This window comes from Panthera pardus, unplaced genomic scaffold (assembly GCF_024362965.1).
Source record: "Panthera pardus isolate Hobbes unplaced genomic scaffold, ASM2436296v1 HiC_scaffold_1, whole genome shotgun sequence".
In the NCBI taxonomy this organism is placed as follows: domain Eukaryota; kingdom Metazoa; phylum Chordata; class Mammalia; order Carnivora; family Felidae; genus Panthera; species Panthera pardus.
Genome location: NW_026526654.1, coordinates 4,584,016 through 4,606,556, shown reverse-complemented (window position 1 = coordinate 4,606,556; position 22,541 = coordinate 4,584,016). Strand labels below are relative to the sequence as shown.

The following is a 22,541-nucleotide window of genomic DNA, read 5'->3' as shown; positions in this document are numbered from 1 at the left end:
GTCTATAAACCTATGGTTATTGGGAAACTCTAGCAGATTTATGGAACCTGCCATGACTATGGTGTATAGATATTAAGTTGAAGAGTCGACTCCAACCGTATCATTCAGAAGGAAGAAGAGAAGATTTTGTATCATTGGTACTTGACATCAAGTATTCATTCACAATTTCAGAACATGTGAACCAAATAGTGTTACCTGACTTCAAGGATGTTTTATTTGATATTACTATGCAAAGATGACTCAAGAAATAAATATTATTCCTCAACATAAGCTGATAGGCTGCTGCAGTTTTAGAAGTAAGTCTTAGATATAAAAGAAAAATGATCCTTTATGGGTCGCAAACATTATTCTTAAAATAACTGTACAATGTATGCATTTATGTTGATTTTATGTGCATGCATTTTGAATAAGCATATGATTTTGGCAATACTTGTGTATGTTTACGTAAGCTAAATGTATGTATCCTGATAAATTCTTAGTGAATATATGTTTTTTTTAGTGACATTAAAGATTTCTTAGAAAAGATTTAGGCTACTAATGCTTGCATCTTCAAATTTTAATCTCTAGGTCAAAAAATAATTTGTTGTGTTTTTTGTTTTTTTTTTTACAAAATAGAAACATTCAGTTATTTACTTAAGCACTGTAAGATTTTAGATACTACACAACTAAAAAAAAAAAAGCTTCATATTCTGTGATTGACTGACTTTTCTATCTGCCTTCAGGAAAATTGCATCAATGCCCCATGGAAAATTATACTCAAACATCAACTGATTTCATTTTATTGGGGTTGTTTCCACCATCAAGAATAGGCCTGCTCCTTTTTATTCTCATTGTCCTCATTTTTCTAATGGCTCTGTTTGGCAACCTGTCCATGATTCTACTCATCTTCCTAGACAACCGTCTACACACACCCATGTATTTCTTACTTAGTCAGCTCTCCCTCATTGACCTAAATTACATCTCCACTATTGTTCCCAAGATGGCTTTCAATTTTGTGTTTGGAAACAAGTCTATCTCCTTCATTGGGTGTGGTTTTCAAAGCTTCTTCTTCTTGACTTTAGGAGGGGCAGAAGCATTGCTCTTGACATCTATGGCTTATGATCGTTATGTGGCTATTTGCTTTCCTCTTCACTATCCCATTCGTATGAGCAAAAAAGTGTGTGTGTTGATGATAACAGGATCTTGGATAATGGGCTCAATCAACTCCTGTGCCCACACTGTATATGCCCTCCATATCCCTTATTGTCGATCCAGGTCCATCAACCATTTCTTCTGTGATGTCCCAGCCATGTTGACTCTGGCTTGCATGGACACTTGGGTCTATGAGTACACAGTGTTTGTGAGTACCACCCTCTTTCTTGTGTTTCCTTTCATTGGCATTGCATGTTCCTATGGCCGAGTTCTCCTTGCCATCTGCCGCATGCACTCAACAGAAGGGAGGAAGAGGGCCTATTCAACCTGCAGCACACACCTCACAGTGGTAACTTTATGCTATGTACCTTTTGCTTACACTTACCTACGCCCAAGATCGCTGAGATCTCCAGCAGAGGACAAGGTTCTGGCTGTCTTCTACACCATTCTGACCCCAATGCTCAACCCTATCATTTACAGCCTGCGAAACAAGGAGGTGATGGGAGCCCTGAGAAGAATGATTCAGAGAATCTGCTTTTTGAAAATGTAGACAAAGCTTTTTGCATATGTACCCAAGACTTGGGTATAAGTCCCTTCATCAGTGTACAGTAATTGTAAAATATTATTTTATTCTTGGATCACAAGGACTAGAATCACAAGAAAGTCACCTCATGTCTGGACAAAATTGTCTCTCAAACATATATGTAATTTTAAGCCTTCTCTTTTTTATCTTTATGATGCTTTTTCTCATGACTTTCAAATGCACTCATTTTTTGCTAATAGGTTCCCAATGAAAATGGTTCTTTTTCATGTGGAAATGAACATGGAAACTGTTTAACTGAAGCTGTCATTCAGCATAACAGTTCTACTATTTTACATTTATTTTCCAAAATACATAAAGAGAAAAATAAATGTTTCTTGAATGTCTAGATCTAAATAATGTCAGAAACCGTCTTGTTCTTCCCATTGTAGACTCAATGACTTATCTATGTATGTTACCTTTTTTTTTTTTTCACTATATGCTAACTTGGCTTTAGAAAGATGTAGGTGAGACTTCATCAGGGATTCTAAAGTCCTAGACCATCCTGAATAAACTATAACAAGTTTATGCTTCTTTTATGGAAGTGAATCCTAGGAAAATGATTTCATCTCAGGTATCCCTCAAAATCAAGTATTAAGACTTGGATGTACCATAAGAGATGAAGAAACTTTGAGGTTAGTTATAATCTGAGTGGATCAAAAGTTGAGTGTAGCTATTAGGAATTAGGGGGTTCAAGGACATTCCCATTACCACCCCCGACACTTATCACATACTCAGTAGTCACTGCTATCCTTGTATTCGCTCATGCCTCTCATAGGTTATTTTATTTCCCATTCGCTACATTTCAAAGTTTTACCGGAATAAGTTGGGGGAATATCAACTTCCATACGCCAATTCTAGTCATTGATAAATCACTTTTCTAAACACGTCCCGCTATTAATCTAATAAAAACTCTCAGCTCAAGTGAACTTCCTGTTCAAGTAGATTGCTAACACTTCTCATCATTGGTAAGTGAAGAAATGCTCTTTATTTTCTCAGGTTTGGTAGAGAGGAGGTAGGTCATACCCTGCATAATTTATGGGGCACAGCACAAAATGAAAGCATGAGGCCTCTTTTTCAAAAGCAGAAAGGGTGCCATCTTCTGTGCTAAAATATGAAGACTTTTTTCTTCAAAATTAATTTCTTATCTATTAAATGCAATACAAATGACAAACAGTATTTTGTGCCATAATTTTAAATATAATAAATAGTAATACATTGTTTTGTGATGTCATCATTGGTAACATTTTTTGCCTCATTTTTCTCCAAATTAATTTCATCAAAATTTATGCTTTTAGGAACTTCATTTTTCTATCCATACAGTTGAATGTGCTGTTAGTCACTGGTGGAAATTTCAAGGCGGCAATTAATTTTTGACAATTTTTAATTTGAGAAGAGTCATTATGAGTATGTTATTGGAGGTGTTTGGAGTATTTATAAGTGGTGACAACAGTGGATCCAACGTCTGATACATTATATCCAAATGCAAATTTTAGTACACATAGAGTTGATATTTCTTCAGGAAAAATTTTTTCTAATAAAGTTCTCTAATAAATCAATTTCAATCCATCAACTGATATGTAAATCTGAATTTGCTTTTAAATATATATTTAATAACTGTCACTTTAATGAAACTTTCAAATTTCTGGTAATTTGTGGACTTTGTAAAAGATAGTGGAAGTCACTTCATGCTTCCAATATTCATTTATTCATTTTATTACTGTATCTCCAAATACAAGGTAAATTACTGTGATCTTTTTTCATGTTTCTGAAATTTTATATGAAATTTTATTATTTCTATCAGTAATATTTCACATTAAATTTTAAATATTTTTAACATTGTTAAATTGCATTTCTGTTTCTGAACTTCTGGAAATTTTCTTTGCAATATTGCAGAAGTTTCTAAAACTATAAGTTTTGGATTATTTTATTAATTCTCGTAACTTCCCAATATGCTTTATTGCAATGGCAATGTGTGTACTTTTATTTGTGGTATTTCACTGACAAAGATTACTACTACTAGTTAAGCTCCATTATCACTTCCTGTCCAGACACTCAGGCAAGATAGTAATTTTATCAATGACACAGGATGGGCTTTGAGGTGGAAGTGAAAGTCATCCCCTGCCCCCAGTGTGAGTCACTGCTATTGCCAGGCAGAGCTCCTTCTGTCTCCTGGCAGTGGACTCTTCCACCTCTGTGCTGCCTCTGCAGCTGCTGCTGTCATCACCGTCACCAGTCTCGTCCCAGTCCCAGAAGAGATACTCCCTTGGGTTTCTATGTGCCCTGGAAATGGATATACGTGTGTTCACATGAGGAGGCCAGGCATATTGCTCTGGGTGCATGCTGCTGAGCCCACCTGTGCAGGTACTGCTGCTGTGTCAAATTCACAAGCCAACGCTTCCGCCCAGCATCGTTCCTCTGCTCACGTGTACACCCAGATATAAAACTATGACGTTTTCAAGATGGCAGATATAGACCATTAAGCCAAGCAATAGCCCTTGGGAATATATGCTCCTGTGCAAGTGCACAGAACACATACTCATGAGGCCAGCCTGGAGAAAAGTAGAACAGTGAGTAGAAAGAGAATCTTATCATGCAAACCAGGAAAATGATGGGAATGCCTTCAGTTTTTCCCAGTGGTTATCACTGGAAATAATTTGAGGGAATGTGGAGTTGAACAGGGATGCCTAATATAAACTCCTTAACTATTTCAGGCGGTGAATTATGGAGGAAATCAGGACACCCTGATCTGTTGTTGGCCCTGATATACCATGGCCTGATGGAATCCACACCACTTCAGGACTTAGTTTTCTGAATAGCAAGACAGAAGCTCAGTTCTTTAAAGTATCAGAAAATGCTGTGTAGGTGGCACAATAATCACTCTACATTTCTAGTTCTTTGGCTGAGACATCTCCTTTAACAACAAAAAATAGATTAACAAGAGAAAACCAAAGTTTAATACACATTATATCTCCTGTGTATGGAGAGACCCGGAAAAAAATGAGTAACTCCCTGAAATTGCCCAAGTCATTTCTATAAAAACCACCTTCAGATAAAGACAAAAGATTAAGGGGGATTGGGGAGGCTAGTTATGGGAGGTTACCAAAAAAAGGAGATTAAGCAAGGGTATGTTCTTTGTGCAAATTTAAGTCACTGGCTTCTCCACTGAGAAGAGTTTCTAGAAATATGTCCATCATTCGCTTACTGATACAGAGAGGAAGACAACCTTACAAATGAAAATGCCCTTTAAAAACATATATGTCTCTTACAAAAGAGTAATTGTGGTGCTCAGTGTTTTTCCCATGTTCACTGTTTCTTACAAATTACAAGTCTAAAATAATCTTTATCCCAAAGAGGTGTGTATGTTTTAAGGAGGTAAATTTTGCTCCCTTCAATGGCATATTTGAAGTCACTCTTAAAGACAGTCCTATAAATGCAAGAATAATTCTACTTTTTATGCCTGGAAGTGGGGATCAACCCTGGGAGTGAGGTTCAAGAGATCATAAGCAAATAGTGGGCACTCCAGGCTATCAGAAATGACCTTCAGAAATCCTTTATTCCAATAGTCTTCTGGCTCAGAAAAATAGTGAAGGAACTCCCACAAATATTGTGTCTGTACCTATTGGTCATTCCGTCCTCACAAGATCTTAACATTAGGAAGAGCCAAATTATTATAAGAACGAAGATGAAGAAAGAAAGAAAGAAAGAAAGAAAGAAAGAAAGAAAGAAAGAAAGAAAGAAAGAAAAAAAGAAAGGAGACAAATTATTCATATCTTCTGCCATTTTACAATAGTTTATGGGGATCTACTCCAGATAAGTTTAAAAGCCAGACAATCATGACTTTTGGGTAAAATTGCTTCCTCCCCAAACTGTTTCCTCCCCACGTAGTCCCTGACTCTGAGTTTATTATGTCTCCTTTCAGTCATTACTGTTTTCATTCAGTTGTTAACCTATCACCTAGTGCTTCTTATTCATTATTTGTTTCATAGCTCATACTGGAAGATGCACATTTTAAAGAAAATGACATCCAAATGGATGATTTTGTAATGCACACTGTATGAATTGCAAGTTTTCTTGTATATTAAATTAACAAAGTTTGATTTTTGCAAACAGAAATGAATATTTCTTACTGCCTCTTTTCAGGGATGAACATCTTTCTAACAATAATGTAAAGGTCAGTTTTGTAATAATATGGAAATAAATGATAATTACCTTCTTGCTATAAGATTTTAACTCCTATTAACTCTTCTACACACTGTATGTGTCCAAAATTTGGAGGTGGAAAAGAAACAAAAGACAGGTGCTATTTAAACCAAATAGCTTTTTAATTACCAAATATTTAGTGAGTACTTACTATATGGTGGGGGATACAAAGATGTATGATTCACACAATTTGGGAACTGCTAAAAAGAGAAACTAGGCCAAAATAGTCACTTGTACTAAGTCCCATATCAGCAAACCAACTAACCTAAATGTAGTTTCAACCTCTTCCAGGAATATTATCTTAAACCGGTCAAGGTGGAATTTTTTGGCCAGTAGTTGTGAGATAATTTGAGAGATCCACTAGCCGACCAAAGGAAGATAATGTAATAGTCTTTCCTTGTCCAAGCCCCTTTCTGTCTTTAACAGTCTCCCATTTTGTACAGTGCTTTGCACCTCCTTTCTATTTGTTAGACGGGGGTGCTGCCGGGTTTATGAATCATTGAAGAAATCAACATGATTTTTAAATTTACTCAGTTGTATTTTGTTTTAAACAGATTTGTCAGCACTGTGGGTTTGAAGGAGACTTCAGAACATCTAGCTTTGGGGACAACATGAAACATAGGCCTGATGCCTGTGAGCCTTTTTGAGTTCTCTGTCTTTCTCACCAATTTGGAGGGTAGTAACAAAGGTCATATCAGTTCTGGGTTCTGCTCTTTTAATGTCAATATCTCAATGTAATTGACTTTTAGTCTGGAATTACGTTTTTTGAAAGTCTAGTGCCATGCAAAATCTTCATTCTTGGGGTCCAGTGGTTCAGTCATTTTCCCATATATGAGAGTTACTCATTTTTCCCTGGATATATGCCTTGCATATATGTCTTTAGTCTTTTTTTTTTCTTTTTAATCTGTTTTAAGTAACTTACTTACTATTACATTCTATTATATTCTCAACCTTTTTAATGTATTTGTGATTTGCATTCAGTCACTTTCAAATCTGCAGCCACATACACACTTCTTTTTGTTACAGGGTTTTCCAGCTGAGAACTTAAAAACGTAAAGGGAAATTTGTTAAGTTATAGTGAGAATTAGTTTAAATTATATATGTTTTTATAAGATTAACCTTATACTATTGTCATTTATTATTTAGAACCTCACAACTGCTAAATCAAAGCATAGACATAGGGAAAAAAACATCTCAATAAAACAGATGTAGTCATGTCCCAAGCATGTAAAAAATATATTTTCTGTTATATATCTATATATCTATATCTATATATCTATATCTATATATTTCTATAATATATTGATCTCTCTCTCTCTCTCTCTCTCTCTCTCTATATATATATATATATATCAAAATGCCCTGGAGTAGTCTAACATAAATGTTTGCAAGTTTAGAGTTTTTAAACCCTCATGTTTTGTCTGTTAAAGTACATTATTTTTAAAAAATAAAATGAATGTAGGAATTAAAGAAAATGAATGTATAAAAAGAATAATATAAGCAAGGGGTTGCACCAATTTTTTCCATTATGCTTATAAGTATTTGTTTTCATATATATATATATATATATATATATATTAAAACCTTGGAGTTCAGGTATGTATAAATTACATATATACGTATAACTATATTTCTAGAAACACTTAAACTCAGTCATTCAGAGGTGGCCAATTAAAGCTATGGTCCCTCTGAAAATATAGTGCAAATGCATTTCTGATACAACAGTTCATTAGGGGGCAGACAAGAGTTAAGTTTAATAATATATAAAAGTAAACACTTTTGCTGTAACATAATATATACAACCTTTTGAAAGTTTTATGATAAAACTATACATTGGGAAGTCAGACTTTCTAGGCAAAATAAAGAGTGGCAATTAAAAAGTTAAAAGAAGTTTAACTACAGCATAATCTCCAAATATGTATAAAATTGGTAGCACAGGGGCACCTGGGTGGCTCAGTTGATTAAATGTCCAACTTCAGCTCAGGTCATGATCTTGCAGTTTTGAGTTTGAGACCCATGTCAGGCTCTGTGCTGATAGTTCAGAGTCTGGAGACTGCTTCAGATTCCATGTCTCCCTCTCTCTCTGCCTCTCTCATCCTTGTGTTCTGTCTCTCTGTCTCAAAAATAAATAAACATTAAACATTTTTAAAAATGGTAGCAAAGTTTAATTTTTATATTCATTTTAAATTAAGTTTACAGAGTTACCTCTGTGTGACATTAAACACTGCCTCATATCCAGAGCTTAATGATTTCTTCTATAAATTTCAGGTTCCTGCATTCATTCTCTTTCAAGAAAGACTATTAATCAGTATTTAACATCTGATATTTGGTTATTATCTTTACATGTTAAGTTTTAACACCAGGGAAATATCTTTGCAACTTCTTAAATGGCACTTCTAACTTTACCAGGAAATTGAAAATTGTGAAATGCATAATGTGTATTGAAAATAAATCAGCAACCACTTGTTGAAAAGACAAAATTTCTGTGAAATTTTAACACTGTCATATTTGCTTAAACTTTCTCATCTGGGTCAAATAATTGGATTTTCCCCACTGTAGCTCTGGGAATCAGGGGTGAAGAAAGGAAGTGTTTATATGTCCACGCTTGAAGCAAGGCTTGAAAGAGGTCCCCTTGACCAATCCCCTCCATTCCAATAATTATTGCAAACTCTATAAACAGGATTCTTATTTTTTTAGTGAAGCAAAATGGCCCTTGCCAAATTATGTGATATTGAGTCATTCTGGCTATCAATTATCTGTATGTAAATTTCTCCCTACCCATAGAATTATGTTCATCTACTCACCAAGAAAAACACCACCTTGTTACACCCAGTCATTGTCTCCTAATAAAAAGCACATGATCTCTGGTATTCTGCAGTCTTCTTCAGGTCCAGGTGTGTTTTCTTGCTCTGGCTGTGGATCCTGGTCTTTGGGACAAATCTCTTGATCCAGTATTTTCCATGGTCTTTGATTGTATCCTTGGGGAGATTTCTCCTTCTCTCTTCCTATCCCTGACCCATCTAAACTAGGCATTGGGGTCTCTGCCTCATTGGCTCTCAGCAGTGTATGTAACCTTAATTCTTAAAGAGCACGTTGCTTTGCCATCACAAGCCTTGTATACAGGATAGTGGGTTACTTTGTATTACATTCACATGTCTTCTAATGGATTAAACTCAGGACAGTTCTGGGTCATAAGCCACATTCCCACTTTCTTCCTAGACTTAGTTCTCAAAACTGTCTCCTTTTGATACTTCCTCACAGCCATGCACATGGGTTTGAGGTCACTTGATCCAATAGTCTTAGTTTGGGAGATAACAACTTTTATATACCCTTTGAAGTGGGGGTGTCATCACATAAATAATTCTGAGGCACATAGCAGGTATTGTTCATGATGTATGTACACCAGACCTGAATCCTCTGTGTTTCTGAAGATTTTGATGGCCATTGATTTTTTTCAATATACTTATTTCTTAGTTTCAATGGAGATTCTTTTTTTTCTGTTTTTGTTTTATTTTGTTTTGTCTGTTTTTGTTTTATGTAGAACCCTAGTCAATAGACTCAGAATCCAAATACCTCTTTAGACTTATCTAGAAAATTCCATGAACAGTTAAGACAGTGACTGCAGGGGTTGAGGAGGAAAAAAAAAAGTTACATAAATATTTAGGAGACAAAAATTGAAAAAAAAATCGTGATTATTTGGCTTTATTTAGATGAGACTAAAGGATTCTGGTTAAGGTTCAAATGTCAAATTGTCCGTGTTACACAGAAGAATTCAATAATCACATTGGGTTTATTTAATCATTCATGAATGAAATGGGCAGCATCCCATCTAGAAAATGTAAAGCAGTACCAAAAGGCTGTGAAAAATGGGAGGGATATTATGCAGAAGGAGGCAGAAACAAGGAAAGAGCTCATTACCTCATCATCCTGAAGGTAACTTCAATATTGACAACCAGGAAATTCCAGATTGTCTGGATTAAGATTGTATTCCTGGGAGAGGTTGAAGCTACAATTAAATTAGGCATTAAGTCTTGGTTTGGTGACATGGGGATTAACACAAGTGACTCCATTTGGTCCCTATTGTCTGTTTTTAAATAATTCCCCCCTTTTGATCACACTTTCAGCTTAACTGAAGATATGATCAACAATGGAGTGCCAATCCTAGCTACTGCTCCAAAGTTCTCCAAAGTCCTTTGTGCAGTATTCACAGATGATATTTTTTGATGAATCTCTGTGATATTCACAGGTCAGAGCCTCAGGTTCATATCATTTGAGTCATTCATTCTCTTTCTACCTTTTCTTACATTAGAGTCTTACAGAGATCATTTGCACTGTAGTTAACAGCTGTGTACATGCATTTAAATCTTTTGAAATAGGGGCACCTGGGTGGGGTGAACATGATCTCATAGTTCGTGAGTTCGAGCCCCATGTCAGCCTCTGTGCTGACAGCTCAGAGCCTGAAGCCTGCTTCAGATTCTGTGTCTCTCTCTTTCTCTGCCCCCCCCCCCACACTTTCTCTCTCTCTCTCTAAAAAATAAATAAAGATTATTTTTTTAATATAATAAATCTTTTGAGATAGGGGCGCCTGGGTAGTTCACTTGGTTAAGCGTCTGACTTCAGCTCAGGTCACGATCTCATGTTTTCTGAGTTTGAATCAGGCTCTGTGCTGACAGCTTGGAGCCTGGAGCCTGCTTCAGATTCTGTGTCTCCCTCCCTCTCTGTCCTTCCCCCACTCACACTCTGTGTCTCTCTCTAAAAAAATAAATAAACATTAATTAAAAAATAAATACATCTTTTGAGATAATGCAGCATACCAAAGATAATGCTATCATTATTATAAGCAGGATAATTCCCAGTGTTTAGAAGTGCACTTCAGACCCATGGTTTCCAAGACCAAAATCAATCAAAATCCAGTAAGTCATAGAAGGTGCCCTCTGAAGGATTGCCATTTTAAACCAAGTATTTTGCTCATAATCTTATGTAACTGAAGGTCAGCATTCCCAGAAGTGTTAATTCAGGTGCACCAGGAGGTGTTTGCCACAGCACAGACACCTCTCTGCTCTTCCAGAAGATAATCAGAACTACTTTATCAAGAACAACTGAATCTGACTCTTGATTCTGGCTCAGGTCATGATCTGAAGGGCATGAGATCCAGCCCTGTGTTGGGCTCTATGCTGGGTGTGGAGCCTTGTGTAACATTCTCTCTCTAGCTCTCCATATGCCCCTCTCCTGCTCTCTCCCTTCCCCACCATCAAAATAACAACTTTGGACAGAAAATGTAAGGATGGTTATCTGACAGCTATTGTATCAGCAGCAGATTCTGTGATATATTCAAGAGTTAAGGAAGGTGGCTGACCCATCACAGCCACGTTTACATTTATTCTTAGCTAGAGGAACAATGGTCTACCAAACAAAGCTAGTTTTGAATCAAGAATGTGTTCTGGCAAGTCCCATTTGAATCTGTGGCTCAAGACTGGAAAAGTGACAGCCATAGGGGCCAGTACAATGTAAGGGTCTGTAGAGCACAAAGGTAGCTTTATTCTGGTTATACTTTCCCTGAATTTCTGTCTTTATCAAAGATTGGATACAAGATTCCATGGGGTTGAGTTTGAAGTTGTTAACCCAAGACAGGAAAGTGGACCAAAGTGTCTCTATTATCATGAACAGATCAGAATTTTTGATGACAATGCAGCAGTCTAAAGGGTATCTTATAGAATGGCCTGAGAGATATTGATGTCAGCATTATCTGTCCAAGCCAATGCCTGAATAAATGGGATAAGAGGAAGAAGGAGGAGAAGGAAGGGTTTCATGTTTAGTTAAAATGTGAAGCCTTGATCTGGCATCTTGGGAGGAAGTCCTTTACACTGATGTCAGCAACTTCTCTGACTTGCCAATTTGATTTGTATGTTTCCAGTGTTTGCACAGGCACAGACACCAAGTAAAGCTTCCTTTAGCTGTGAAATATAAGCACATGTTTCTCGTCTCTGAAGTTTGGCTGCCACCAGGGTCATGAGGAGAACACAGTGTAGTCCTTTCCTAAAATATTTAAGGGATGTCTTAAATTCAAAAAAATTCAAAATTCAAAATTCAAAAAAAATTTGGAGATATCTCTAACAACTATATAATGTTATACATTTGCCTTTAGGGTCTTTCATTGCCGCCTTGGTTGAATAAATAAAGTTTTTAGATTTGTGATGATCTGTATTCCTATTTAGGATGTGCTTTATAATAACTTCCTAAGGTTTTAACAAATTTCCCAGGATTTAAATGGTAAATGAAACATATTCGGTGTTTAAACTAATTTGGTTGTTGGATCTGTCTTTAAAGTTATCAGCATTAAATATAAAACTTTATTCTACTCAGGTTTATTAAAGGCCAGATAATCTCATGCTATCTCTGTTCCAATCTGTTAACAAAAGGATGCTTTAAAGTAGTGGTTAACTTTGTTTGCCTCATAGTTTTCATGGGTAATTGTTAAGATAGCTTTCAGCCTCTCTGATAACCTAAAACTTTAACTTTTTGCTTAAATGATAAATTGAATTAAGTTCTTCAGACATTTAGACCTCTTCCAAATTAAATGGAATGCTAAAACATTGCTTATTATACATAGGCTTATGCTTCTAACTTCTTATGGCAACAAAAACTAACAAGATTTAATTCCATGCTTTATGCTTAATGGAGTCATAAGTTTACCACCTAAACATTTTTCTGATGTAACAGATAATTCACAATTGGTTAAATGTAATTGAAAGTGATAAAAATAACAAAAGCAACTCTGTATGTAGGAAAGTAGGAGATATGAAAGAAAGGCATGGAGATATATTTTTGTTGAAAGTAAAAGAAAGTAATTTTGTCCTAAATGATACTGGTTATTTGGAGAGAAATGGCTTGGGACAAAATCAAAATTCAAAGAAAAGTTGTAGAAGTTTCATGAAGGAAAATCTTTAAAAAGGAATTCTATGTGTGGTCAAAACGGACTAAGGTTAAAATAAATGAATTTTAAAAGTACACAGGGTTAAGATTACAATTCTTCCTCATTTCATCCAAAGGCTGGGAAAATGATGGCAATACTCTTCATGCCAGCCTCCAAATCCTTCACATTTGTGTTGTTCCTGTTTAACAGAGGAATGAAAGCCTATGCCATATGAGGGATGGATAATGTATAAAGGGCTTTTACTAAGATACATGGGAGCCATTTTACTCTACTTAGCCCATTGTATGCCTCAAATGGATGTCCACATGGCTAAAACATATTTATGTGGACATTACTGAAAAAGACAGGGGAATAGACATTGACTTTGTCCCTTTAGACCCCTTCCTCAATGGCCAATGATCACTATGTAAGTTACTGCTGGGCAAAAATAAAATTAGTCCATCCTGCAACAACCACAGAATATACACTTTTGTTAATGGTAATGAATAAATAAGTAAATAAATAAATATAATTTTAACAAAAAGGGTAAAACAACAGTACAACATGCCCTTTTAAGCTGTTTTGCTTAAGCCTTGGTGGAATTACCCATTCCTTATAATCCACAAGGCCAAACAATTGTAAAATGAGAACATGATATGCTCAAAAACATGTTAAAAAGCAAAAAGGGGGAGATACCCCTGGCTGTATTCATTACAACCTCAGCTCCTTCTTGATCTTGCTAAGATAACTCTTAACTTTTTAAATCTCAACACTCAAGGACTAACTGCAGCTGAGTGACATTCTTCAAAATAAGATAAACCCTCTCACCCTATGGTGCTATGTGAAACCCCTGAAGGGGGACCCACAGGACGGGGCCCACTAAACTTCTCACCTAGGGTCAAGGATATGCTTGTGTTCTTTCAGATTCTGGACTTTTGTGGGTTCTGTCACTTTTGGTAAAGCCTTACAACGACATCATGGAGACCCCAAGAATATCTTCCAGTAAACCAAGACTTCCAGATAATGACTCTTTGAGTGAGTGGGTACTGGCCCCTTTCTTCAAGGTGGAAGAAACCTCTTCATGGACTCCCGATCCTGAAGCCACTCTACAAAGGCAAGTTCTTGCCCCTGATATAACATGGGAAAGCCTTAAACACCTGTCTAACCAGGCTGGCACCCTCTTACAGCACAATGGTATTGCATATACCCCGGACTCACACCTGATGGTCATGATCTCCATCATTGATAGAAATTCGATACAGGTAAGCCTAATTCACATCTATTGGCCATGATTTCTGTCATTAACAAACATTCAATATGTGTAGGCCTGATTATACGCTTGCCCTCATCTGTCCAGGCCAAGCTCAATATTTATATTGGGTTCATCTTCTTAACCCACCCATATTTGACAGCCTAACACTCCTGGACTGAGATATTCCTATTAGCAATAATGACACTGAGTTCATGGAAGGAGCCGCTCTTAACCTGTCATTCCAAACTGAACAAGAGCATAGGCTTTCTATGCCAAGACCTCAATGGTGGCTTACTTCAGCACCTCCTATCTGTGTTACTAAACTCAAAAACGTATCTGCTCGTCTTAAACTAAAAATCAACTGGCTTTTACATGCACAGCCCAAAACCTCTACAAAGCCAGACAATCTTACCTTTTTCACAGCCACAAGCATTGATATACCTCAAAAAACAAACATATCTAATTCTCCTAATGTTATAGCCTGCTCTAGACTCAAATATTCAGACCACCCCTGAAATATTATCCCCTGGACAACCTGTAATGAAGAAACTGAGCATAATCTTCACTGGAGTAATTGGGCTATTACTGACAGGGGTTCTAGAAGACATTTTGAAACAAAATATTCTAATAAGACCATATCCTTTGGCCAGCCTAGTGGGGAGGATATTTTTTGGAAAAACAGAGGCTTGCCTGGCCCTATGATTTCTGCACATAAAGGAAAATTAAAAGGACCTTACCTTGATAATCTTTGGAATCTAGTCTTCCTGTCTTCACTCATATTATTAGCCACGGTGAAATTAATGTAAAATAACATATAAACCTAACTTGGACCTCCCTGCACAATAGACAATTTATGTGGACCACTATTTGCATCCATTTTCCCTATGTTCTCTTTGCTACCTCTACCTTACAGATCTGACAACCAGGAACTAATTATAGTATCTCAACCTCTCAGGGCTGGTTTATGTCCTGCATAAGTAATGATAACATCACCCAATTAAACATCTCCTCCTTATTAGTGCTTAGCACATCTCAACCTGGGTTCCTGTTAATAGTTCTGAGCACTATATGCATCCATCAGGATTGGCATGCTTTCCAACTTGTTCAACGCTGGCACTCTGCTGCAAGGCAAAAGAAATTTGTTGGCCTGTTGATCATGGGCATCCTCATAGCAGTAGGTGTTATTGCCTCTGCCACTGTAGCTGGAAATAGCCTGCAACATACTATCCAGACAGCCCAGTCCTTAATAAATTTATGGTCAACACCACCAAAAAATTTGTAAGCCAGACTGCCATTAATAAACACATTTTTTGGCCCCTATCAAAGCTCTTGAGGTTGCAGCAAAATTTATTGGAAAGAAACAGGAGTCTTTGTTCCTCCACTCTAAACTGCACTGTGACCCTAACTACCAGCATATCTGCATGGCTGGCATTCCTCATAATCACTCCCAGTCTTGGGATACTGTCCAGACACACCTTCACAGTATCTTTTCTTCCCACCTCTCTGACAATATAGAAGATTTATTTATGACTTTGTGCCAACAGCTACAATATACAGAGGATCAGCTTAAGAATGAATGGGCTGACTCCTGGGAAATGTGGCACTACCTAAATCCTTTCTCCTTCATGGCTGACACCCATCTCAAATTCTGGAAGACTCTGGGGAGCAGAATCCTTCTACTGTGTCTACTTTTATGTCTTTGCAGAATCACTCTTAAGTCACCTGAAAACAAAAGAAGGACCAGGAGCTCCACATGACTGTCCTCAAACATGAAGCTAAAAGAACCAAGGAAAACAAAAAGAGGGAACTGGAGGATAAGCTTAGGAATCTCCTGGGTTTGCACCAATGTGTTACCAAGACATACAGAAATACAAAGTCATAAGATGCTCACACCTGAATTTGGGTAAACCAGACTGGCACTCCAAAAATAAGGGGGTAAAAGAAACCCCAAGAATAGGGATGCACAAAGGTGTCAGGAATAGAGAGGTACAAAGACACCCCAAAATACAGAGGGGGTGCAGAGCCCCCAATATAGAGAGGGAGAGGCAAAGACCTGAAATAGAAAAGGCACAAAGGTGCCCAATACATAGCTATATGAAATAAACAAGATTAGATGTTCAGGGTAGAACCACCCTCAACTTAGTACTATAGCAGAAAAGCTGCTTTCACAGGAGAGTAGGGCCAGGTTAGGTAAACTGGTGAATTGGACTATGGACCACTGCACTGCAGGCAAAGCAGCCCAGAGCTGAGATGGTTAACAAAAGAAGAGGTGCCTTGTTATCCCAGAGGTTATTCCCCCTATCTGTCTCATCCCCTAGGCTGATAAAGAGAACAGACAGGGCGCCTCCTGTCTGCTGTTAACAACCATCTACCCATCTGCCTGGCGTCAGGATTTTGTTTTGTATTGACATGAACCCCAAACACTATATGTCTTCAAAACCCCCTTCTTCCCTCAAGTCTCCACGTTAATGTTCCCAGTTTGTTTGTCTCTTTGTGCATGTCCATCATGTTTGTGAGCCTTCTAATCTGAATAATGTGGGGCAAGAATCCTTATTCGGGGCTCTTGTCTTTTCCCGGACATCAGCCATCTCTTGCTTTAATCCTGCATCTGCTCTTTTGCTGGCCAAAAGAGACCTTTAGACTTAGAGTCTATTTCAGATGATTTTAGACTTATTAGTGTAAGAAACAGGGGACAAGGGAAAAAACTGAACACTAGAGTTACCCTTTTGTAAGACACATATATGTTTTTAAGGGGCATTTTCATTTGTACGATTGTCTTCCTCTCTGTACTAGGAAGTGAAGGATGGACAAATCTCTAGAAACTCTTCTCAGTGGAGAAGCCAGTGACTTAAATTTGCACAACAACCATACTGTTGCTTACCCTCCCTTTTCTGGTAACCTACCATAACTGGCCTTCCCAACCCCCCCACATCTTTTGCCTTTATCTGAGAAAGGTTTTTAAAATAATGGCTTAGTCAATTTCAGGCAGTTACTCATTTTCTTCTGGATCTCTCCATACACACAACGTACAATGTGTATTAAACTTTGGTTTTACCTGTTAATCTCTTGTTGTTGTTGTTGTTGTTGAAGGAGGTGTCTCAGTCAAGGATCTAAAAATGTAGAATAATTATTCTGCCACTTACACAGCATTTACTGATAGTAAAAACAACCATGCCTTCATTTGCTTTTCAGAAATCTAAGTCCAGAGACATGGTGTAAATTTTGTTAGGCCATGATATCAGGACCAACAACAGATCAAGGTGTCCTGATTTCCTCCATAATTCACTGCCTGAAATAGTTAAGGAGTTTATATTAGGCATCCCTGTTCAACTCCACATTCCCTCAAATTATTTCCAGTGATAACCACTGGGAAAAACTGAAGGCATTCCCATCATTTTCCTGGTTTGCATAAGATTCTCTTTCTACTCACTGTTCTACTTTTCTCCAGGCTGGCCTCATGAGTATGTGTTCTGTGCACTTGCACAGGAGCATATATTCCCAAGGGCTATTGCTTGGCTTAATGGTCTATATCTGCCATCTTGAAAACGTCATAGTTTCATATCTGGGTGTACACGTGAGCAGAGGAACGATGCTGGGCGGCAGCGTTGGCTTGTGAATTTGACACAGCAGTAGTACCTGCACAGGTGGGCTCAGCAGCATGCACCCAGAGCAATATGCCTGGCCTCCTCATGTGAACACACGTATATCCATTTCCAGGGCACATAGAAACCCAAGGGAGTATCTCTTCTGGGACTGGGACGAGACTGGTGACGGTGATGACAGCAGCAGCTGCAGAGGCAGCACAGAGGTGGAAGAGTCCACTGCCAGGAGACAGAAGGAGCTCTGCCTGGCAATAGCAGTGACTCACACTGGGGGCAGGGGATGACTTTCACTTCCACCTCAAAGCCCATTCTGTGTCATTGATAAAATTACTATCTTGCCTGAGTGTCTGGACAGGAAGTGATAATGGAGCTTAACTAGTAGTAGTAATCTTTGTCAGTGAAATACCACAAATAAAAGTACACACATTGCCATTGCAATAAAGCATATTGGGAAGTTACGAGAATTAATAAAATAATCCAAAACTTATAGTTTTAGAAACTTCTGCAATATTGCAAAGAAAATTTCCAGAAGTTCAGAAACAGAAATGCAATTTAACAATGTTAAAAATATTTAAAATTTAATGTGAAATATTACTGATAGAAATAATAAAATTTCATATAAAATTTCAGAAACATGAAAAAAGATCACAGTAATTTACCTTGTATTTGGAGATACAGTAATAAAATGAATAAATGAATATTGGAAGCATGAAGTGACTTCCACTATCTTTTACAAAGTCCGCAAATTACCAGAAATTTGAAAGTTTCATTAAAGTGACAGTTATTAAATATATATTTAAAAGCAAATTCAGATTTACATATCAATTGATGGATTGAAATTGATTTATTAGAGAACTTGATTAGAAAAAAATTTTCCTGAAGAAACATCAACTCTACATGTACTAAAATTTGCATTTGGATATAATGTATCAGATTATTCCCCTTGGGAATATATGCTCCTGTGCAAGCACATACCCCACTGCTGTGACCACTTATAAATACTCCAAACACCTCCAAAGCATACTCATAATGACTCTTCTCAAATTAAAAATTGTCAAAAATTAGTTGCCGCCTTGAATTTTCCACCAGTGACTAACAACAGCACATTTAACTGTATGGATAGAAAAATGAAGTTCCTAAAAGCATAAATTTTGATGAAATTAATTTGGAGAAAAATGAGGCAAAAAATGTTACCAATGATGACATCACAAAACAATGTATTACTATTTATTATATTTAAAATTATGGCACAAAATACTGTTTGTCATTTGTATTGCATTTAATAGATAAGAAATTAATTTTGAAGAAAAAAGTCTTCATATTTTAGCACAGAAGATGGCACCCTTTCTGCTTTTGAAAAAGAGGCCTCATGCTTTCATTTTGTGCTGTGCCCCATAAATTATGCAGGGTATGACCTACCTCCTCTCTACCAAACCTGAGAAAATAAAGAGCATTTCTTCACTTACCAATGATGAGAAGTGTTAGCAATCTACCTGAACAGGAAGTTCACTTGAGCTGAGAGTTTTTATTAGATTAATAGCGGGACGTGTTTAGAAAAGTGATTTATCAATGACTAGAATTGGCGTATGGAAGTTGATATTCCCCCAACTTATTCCGGTAAAACTTTGAAATGTAGCGAATGGGAAATAAAATAACCTATGAGAGGCATGAGCGAATACAAGGATAGCAGTGACTACTGAGTATGTGATAAGTGTCGGGGGTGGTAATGGGAATGTCCTTGAACCCCCTAATTCCTAATAGCTACACTCAACTTTTGATCCACTCAGATTATAACTAACCTCAAAGTTTCTTCATCTCTTATGGCACATCCAAGTCTTAATACTTGATTTTGAGGGATACCTGAGATGAAATCATTTTCCTAGGATTCACTTCCATAAAAGAAGCATAAACTTGTTATAGTTTATTCAGGATGGTCTAGGACTTTTGAATCCCTGATGAAGTCTCACCTACATCTTTCTAAAGCCAAGTTAGCATATAGTGGAAAAAAAAAAAGGTAACATACATAGATAAGTCATTGAGTCTACAATGGGAAGAACAAGACGGTTTCTGACATTATTTAGATCTAGACATTCAAGAAACATTTATTTTTCTCTTTATGTATTTTGGAAAATAAATGTAAAATAGTAGAACTGTTATGCTGAATGACAGCTTCAGTTAAACAGTTTCCATGTTCATTTCCACATGAAAAAGAACCATTTTCATTGGGAACCTATTAGCAAAAAATGAGTGCATTTGAAAGTCATGAGAAAAAGCATCATAAAGATAAAAAAGAGAAGGCTTAAAATTACATATATGTTTGAGAGACAATTTTGTCCAGACATGAGGTGACTTTCTTGTGATTCTAGTCCTTGTGATCCAAGAATAAAATAATATTTTACAATTACTGTACACTGATGAAGGGACTTATACCCAAGTCTTGGGTACATATGCAAAAAGCTTTGTCTACATTTTCAAAAAGCAGATTCTCTGAATCATTCTTCTCAGGGCTCCCATCACCTCCTTGTTTCGCAGGCTGTAAATGATAGGGTTGAGCATTGGGGTCAGAATGGTGTAGAAGACAGCCAGAACCTTGTCCTCTGCTGGAGATCTCAGCGATCTTGGGCGTAGGTAAGTGTAAGCAAAAGGTACATAGTATAAAGTTACCACTGTGAGGTGTGTGCTGCAGGTCGAATAGGCCCTCTTCCTCCCTTCTGTTGAGTGCATGCGGCAGATGGCAAGGAGAACTCGGCCATAGGAACATGCAATGCCAATGAAAGGAAACACAAGAAAGAGGGTGGTACTCACAAACACTGTGTACTCATAGACCCAAGTGTCCATGCAAGCCAGAGTCAACATGGCTGGGACATCACAGAAGAAATGGTTGATGGACCTGGATCGACAATAAGGGATATGGAGGGCATATACAGTGTGGGCACAGGAATTGATTGAGCCCATTATCCAAGATCCTGTTATCATCAACACACACACTTTTTTGCTCATACGAGTGGGATAGTGAAGAGGAAAGCAAATAGCCACATAACGATCATAAGCCATAGATGTCAAGAGCAATGCTTCTGCCCCTCCTAAAGTCAAGAAGAAGAAGCTTTGAAAACCACACCCAATGAAGGAGATAGACTTGTTTCCAAACACAAAATTGAAAGCCATCTTGGGAACAATAGTGGAGATGTAATTTAGGTCAATGAGGGAGAGCTGACTAAGTAAGAAATACATGGGTGTGTGTAGACGGTTGTCTAGGAAGATGAGTAGAATCATGGACAGGTTGCCAAACAGAGCCATTAGAAAAATGAGGACAATGAGAATAAAAAGGAGCAGGCCTATTCTTGATGGTGGAAACAACCCCAATAAAATGAAATCAGTTGATGTTTGAGTATAATTTTCCATGGGGCATTGATGCAATTTTCCTGAAGGCAGATAGAAAAGTCAGTCAATCACAGAATATGAAGCTTTTTTTTTTTTAGTTGTGTAGTATCTAAAATCTTACAGTGCTTAAGTAAATAACTGAATGTTTCTATTTTGTAAAAAAAAAAACAAAAAACACAACAAATTATTTTTTGACCTAGAGATTAAAATTTGAAGATGCAAGCATTAGTAGCCTAAATCTTTTCTAAGAAATCTTTAATGTCACTAAAAAAAACATATATTCACTAAGAATTTATCAGGATACATACATTTAGCTTACGTAAACATACACAAGTATTGCCAAAATCATATGCTTATTCAAAATGCATGCACATAAAATCAACATAAATGCATACATTGTACAGTTATTTTAAGAATAATGTTTGCGACCCATAAAGGATCATTTTTCTTTTATATCTAAGACTTACTTCTAAAACTGCAGCAGCCTATCAGCTTATGTTGAGGAATAATATTTATTTCTTGAGTCATCTTTGCATAGTAATATCAAATAAAACATCCTTGAAGTCAGGTAACACTATTTGGTTCACATGTTCTGAAATTGTGAATGAATACTTGATGTCAAGTACCAATGATACAAAATCTTCTCTTCTTCCTTCTGAATGATACGGTTGGAGTCGACTCTTCAACTTAATATCTATACACCATAGTCATGGCAGGTTCCATAAATCTGCTAGAGTTTCCCAATAACCATAGGTTTATAGACATTTCTTATATATTTTATCATAGAGTATCATAATTATTATCAATCATATTCCAGAATATGGTATAGTTAAGAGCCGACTCATGTAGTATCCATCACAAATCCAGAGCAGTAGTTCATAGACAATATAAGCAGTAGCCCTTATTATCAATTTTAATAGAATTACCATATGATAGAACAATACCACTTCTGAGTACATGTCCAAGAGAAATGCAATCAGAGTCTAGAATAGATATTTGTACACCCATGTTTATAGCAGCTTTATTCACAATAACTACAAAGTGTAAGCAACAAAAGTGCCCACTGACAGACAAAAAATGAAGAAACAAAATACAGCATGTGTGTGTGTGTGTATATATATGTGTGTGTGTGTGTATGTATATATATGTATAATATATATGCATATTATATATAGTATTATATAATAGCATCATATATATAATATATAACATATAACATATATCATATTATATATTATGCCATTATATATGCTATAAATATTATATATATGCTAATATATTATATATTATATATTATATATAATACCAATTATATAATATATATTGTTATAATATAATTATAATATATCATTTATTATATAATATTACATTATATAGTATACATGATTATATAATAATTATATATTATATAATAGCATAATATATTATATAATAGCATAATGTGAATATTTAATGCATATATATATATATATATATATA

At 36.5% G+C, this 22,541-nt stretch overlaps 2 protein-coding genes across 2 annotated transcripts; one reads left to right on the top strand and one right to left on the bottom strand.

Moving 5' to 3' along the window:
• Positions 1–742: 742 nt before the first annotated feature.
• On the top strand, positions 743–1,681 carry LOC128777247 (olfactory receptor 2L3-like). The gene has a single exon (XM_053903419.1). It carries the CDS (start codon positions 743–745, stop codon positions 1,679–1,681), a length of 939 nt encoding a protein of 312 aa, XP_053759394.1.
• Positions 1,682–20,144: 18,463 nt separating this feature from the next.
• On the bottom strand, positions 20,145–21,083 carry LOC128777090 (olfactory receptor 2L3). Its single transcript, XM_053902883.1, has one exon. It carries the CDS (start codon positions 21,081–21,083, stop codon positions 20,145–20,147), a length of 939 nt encoding a protein of 312 aa, XP_053758858.1.
• Between the last annotated feature and the right edge of the window lie 1,458 nt (positions 21,084–22,541).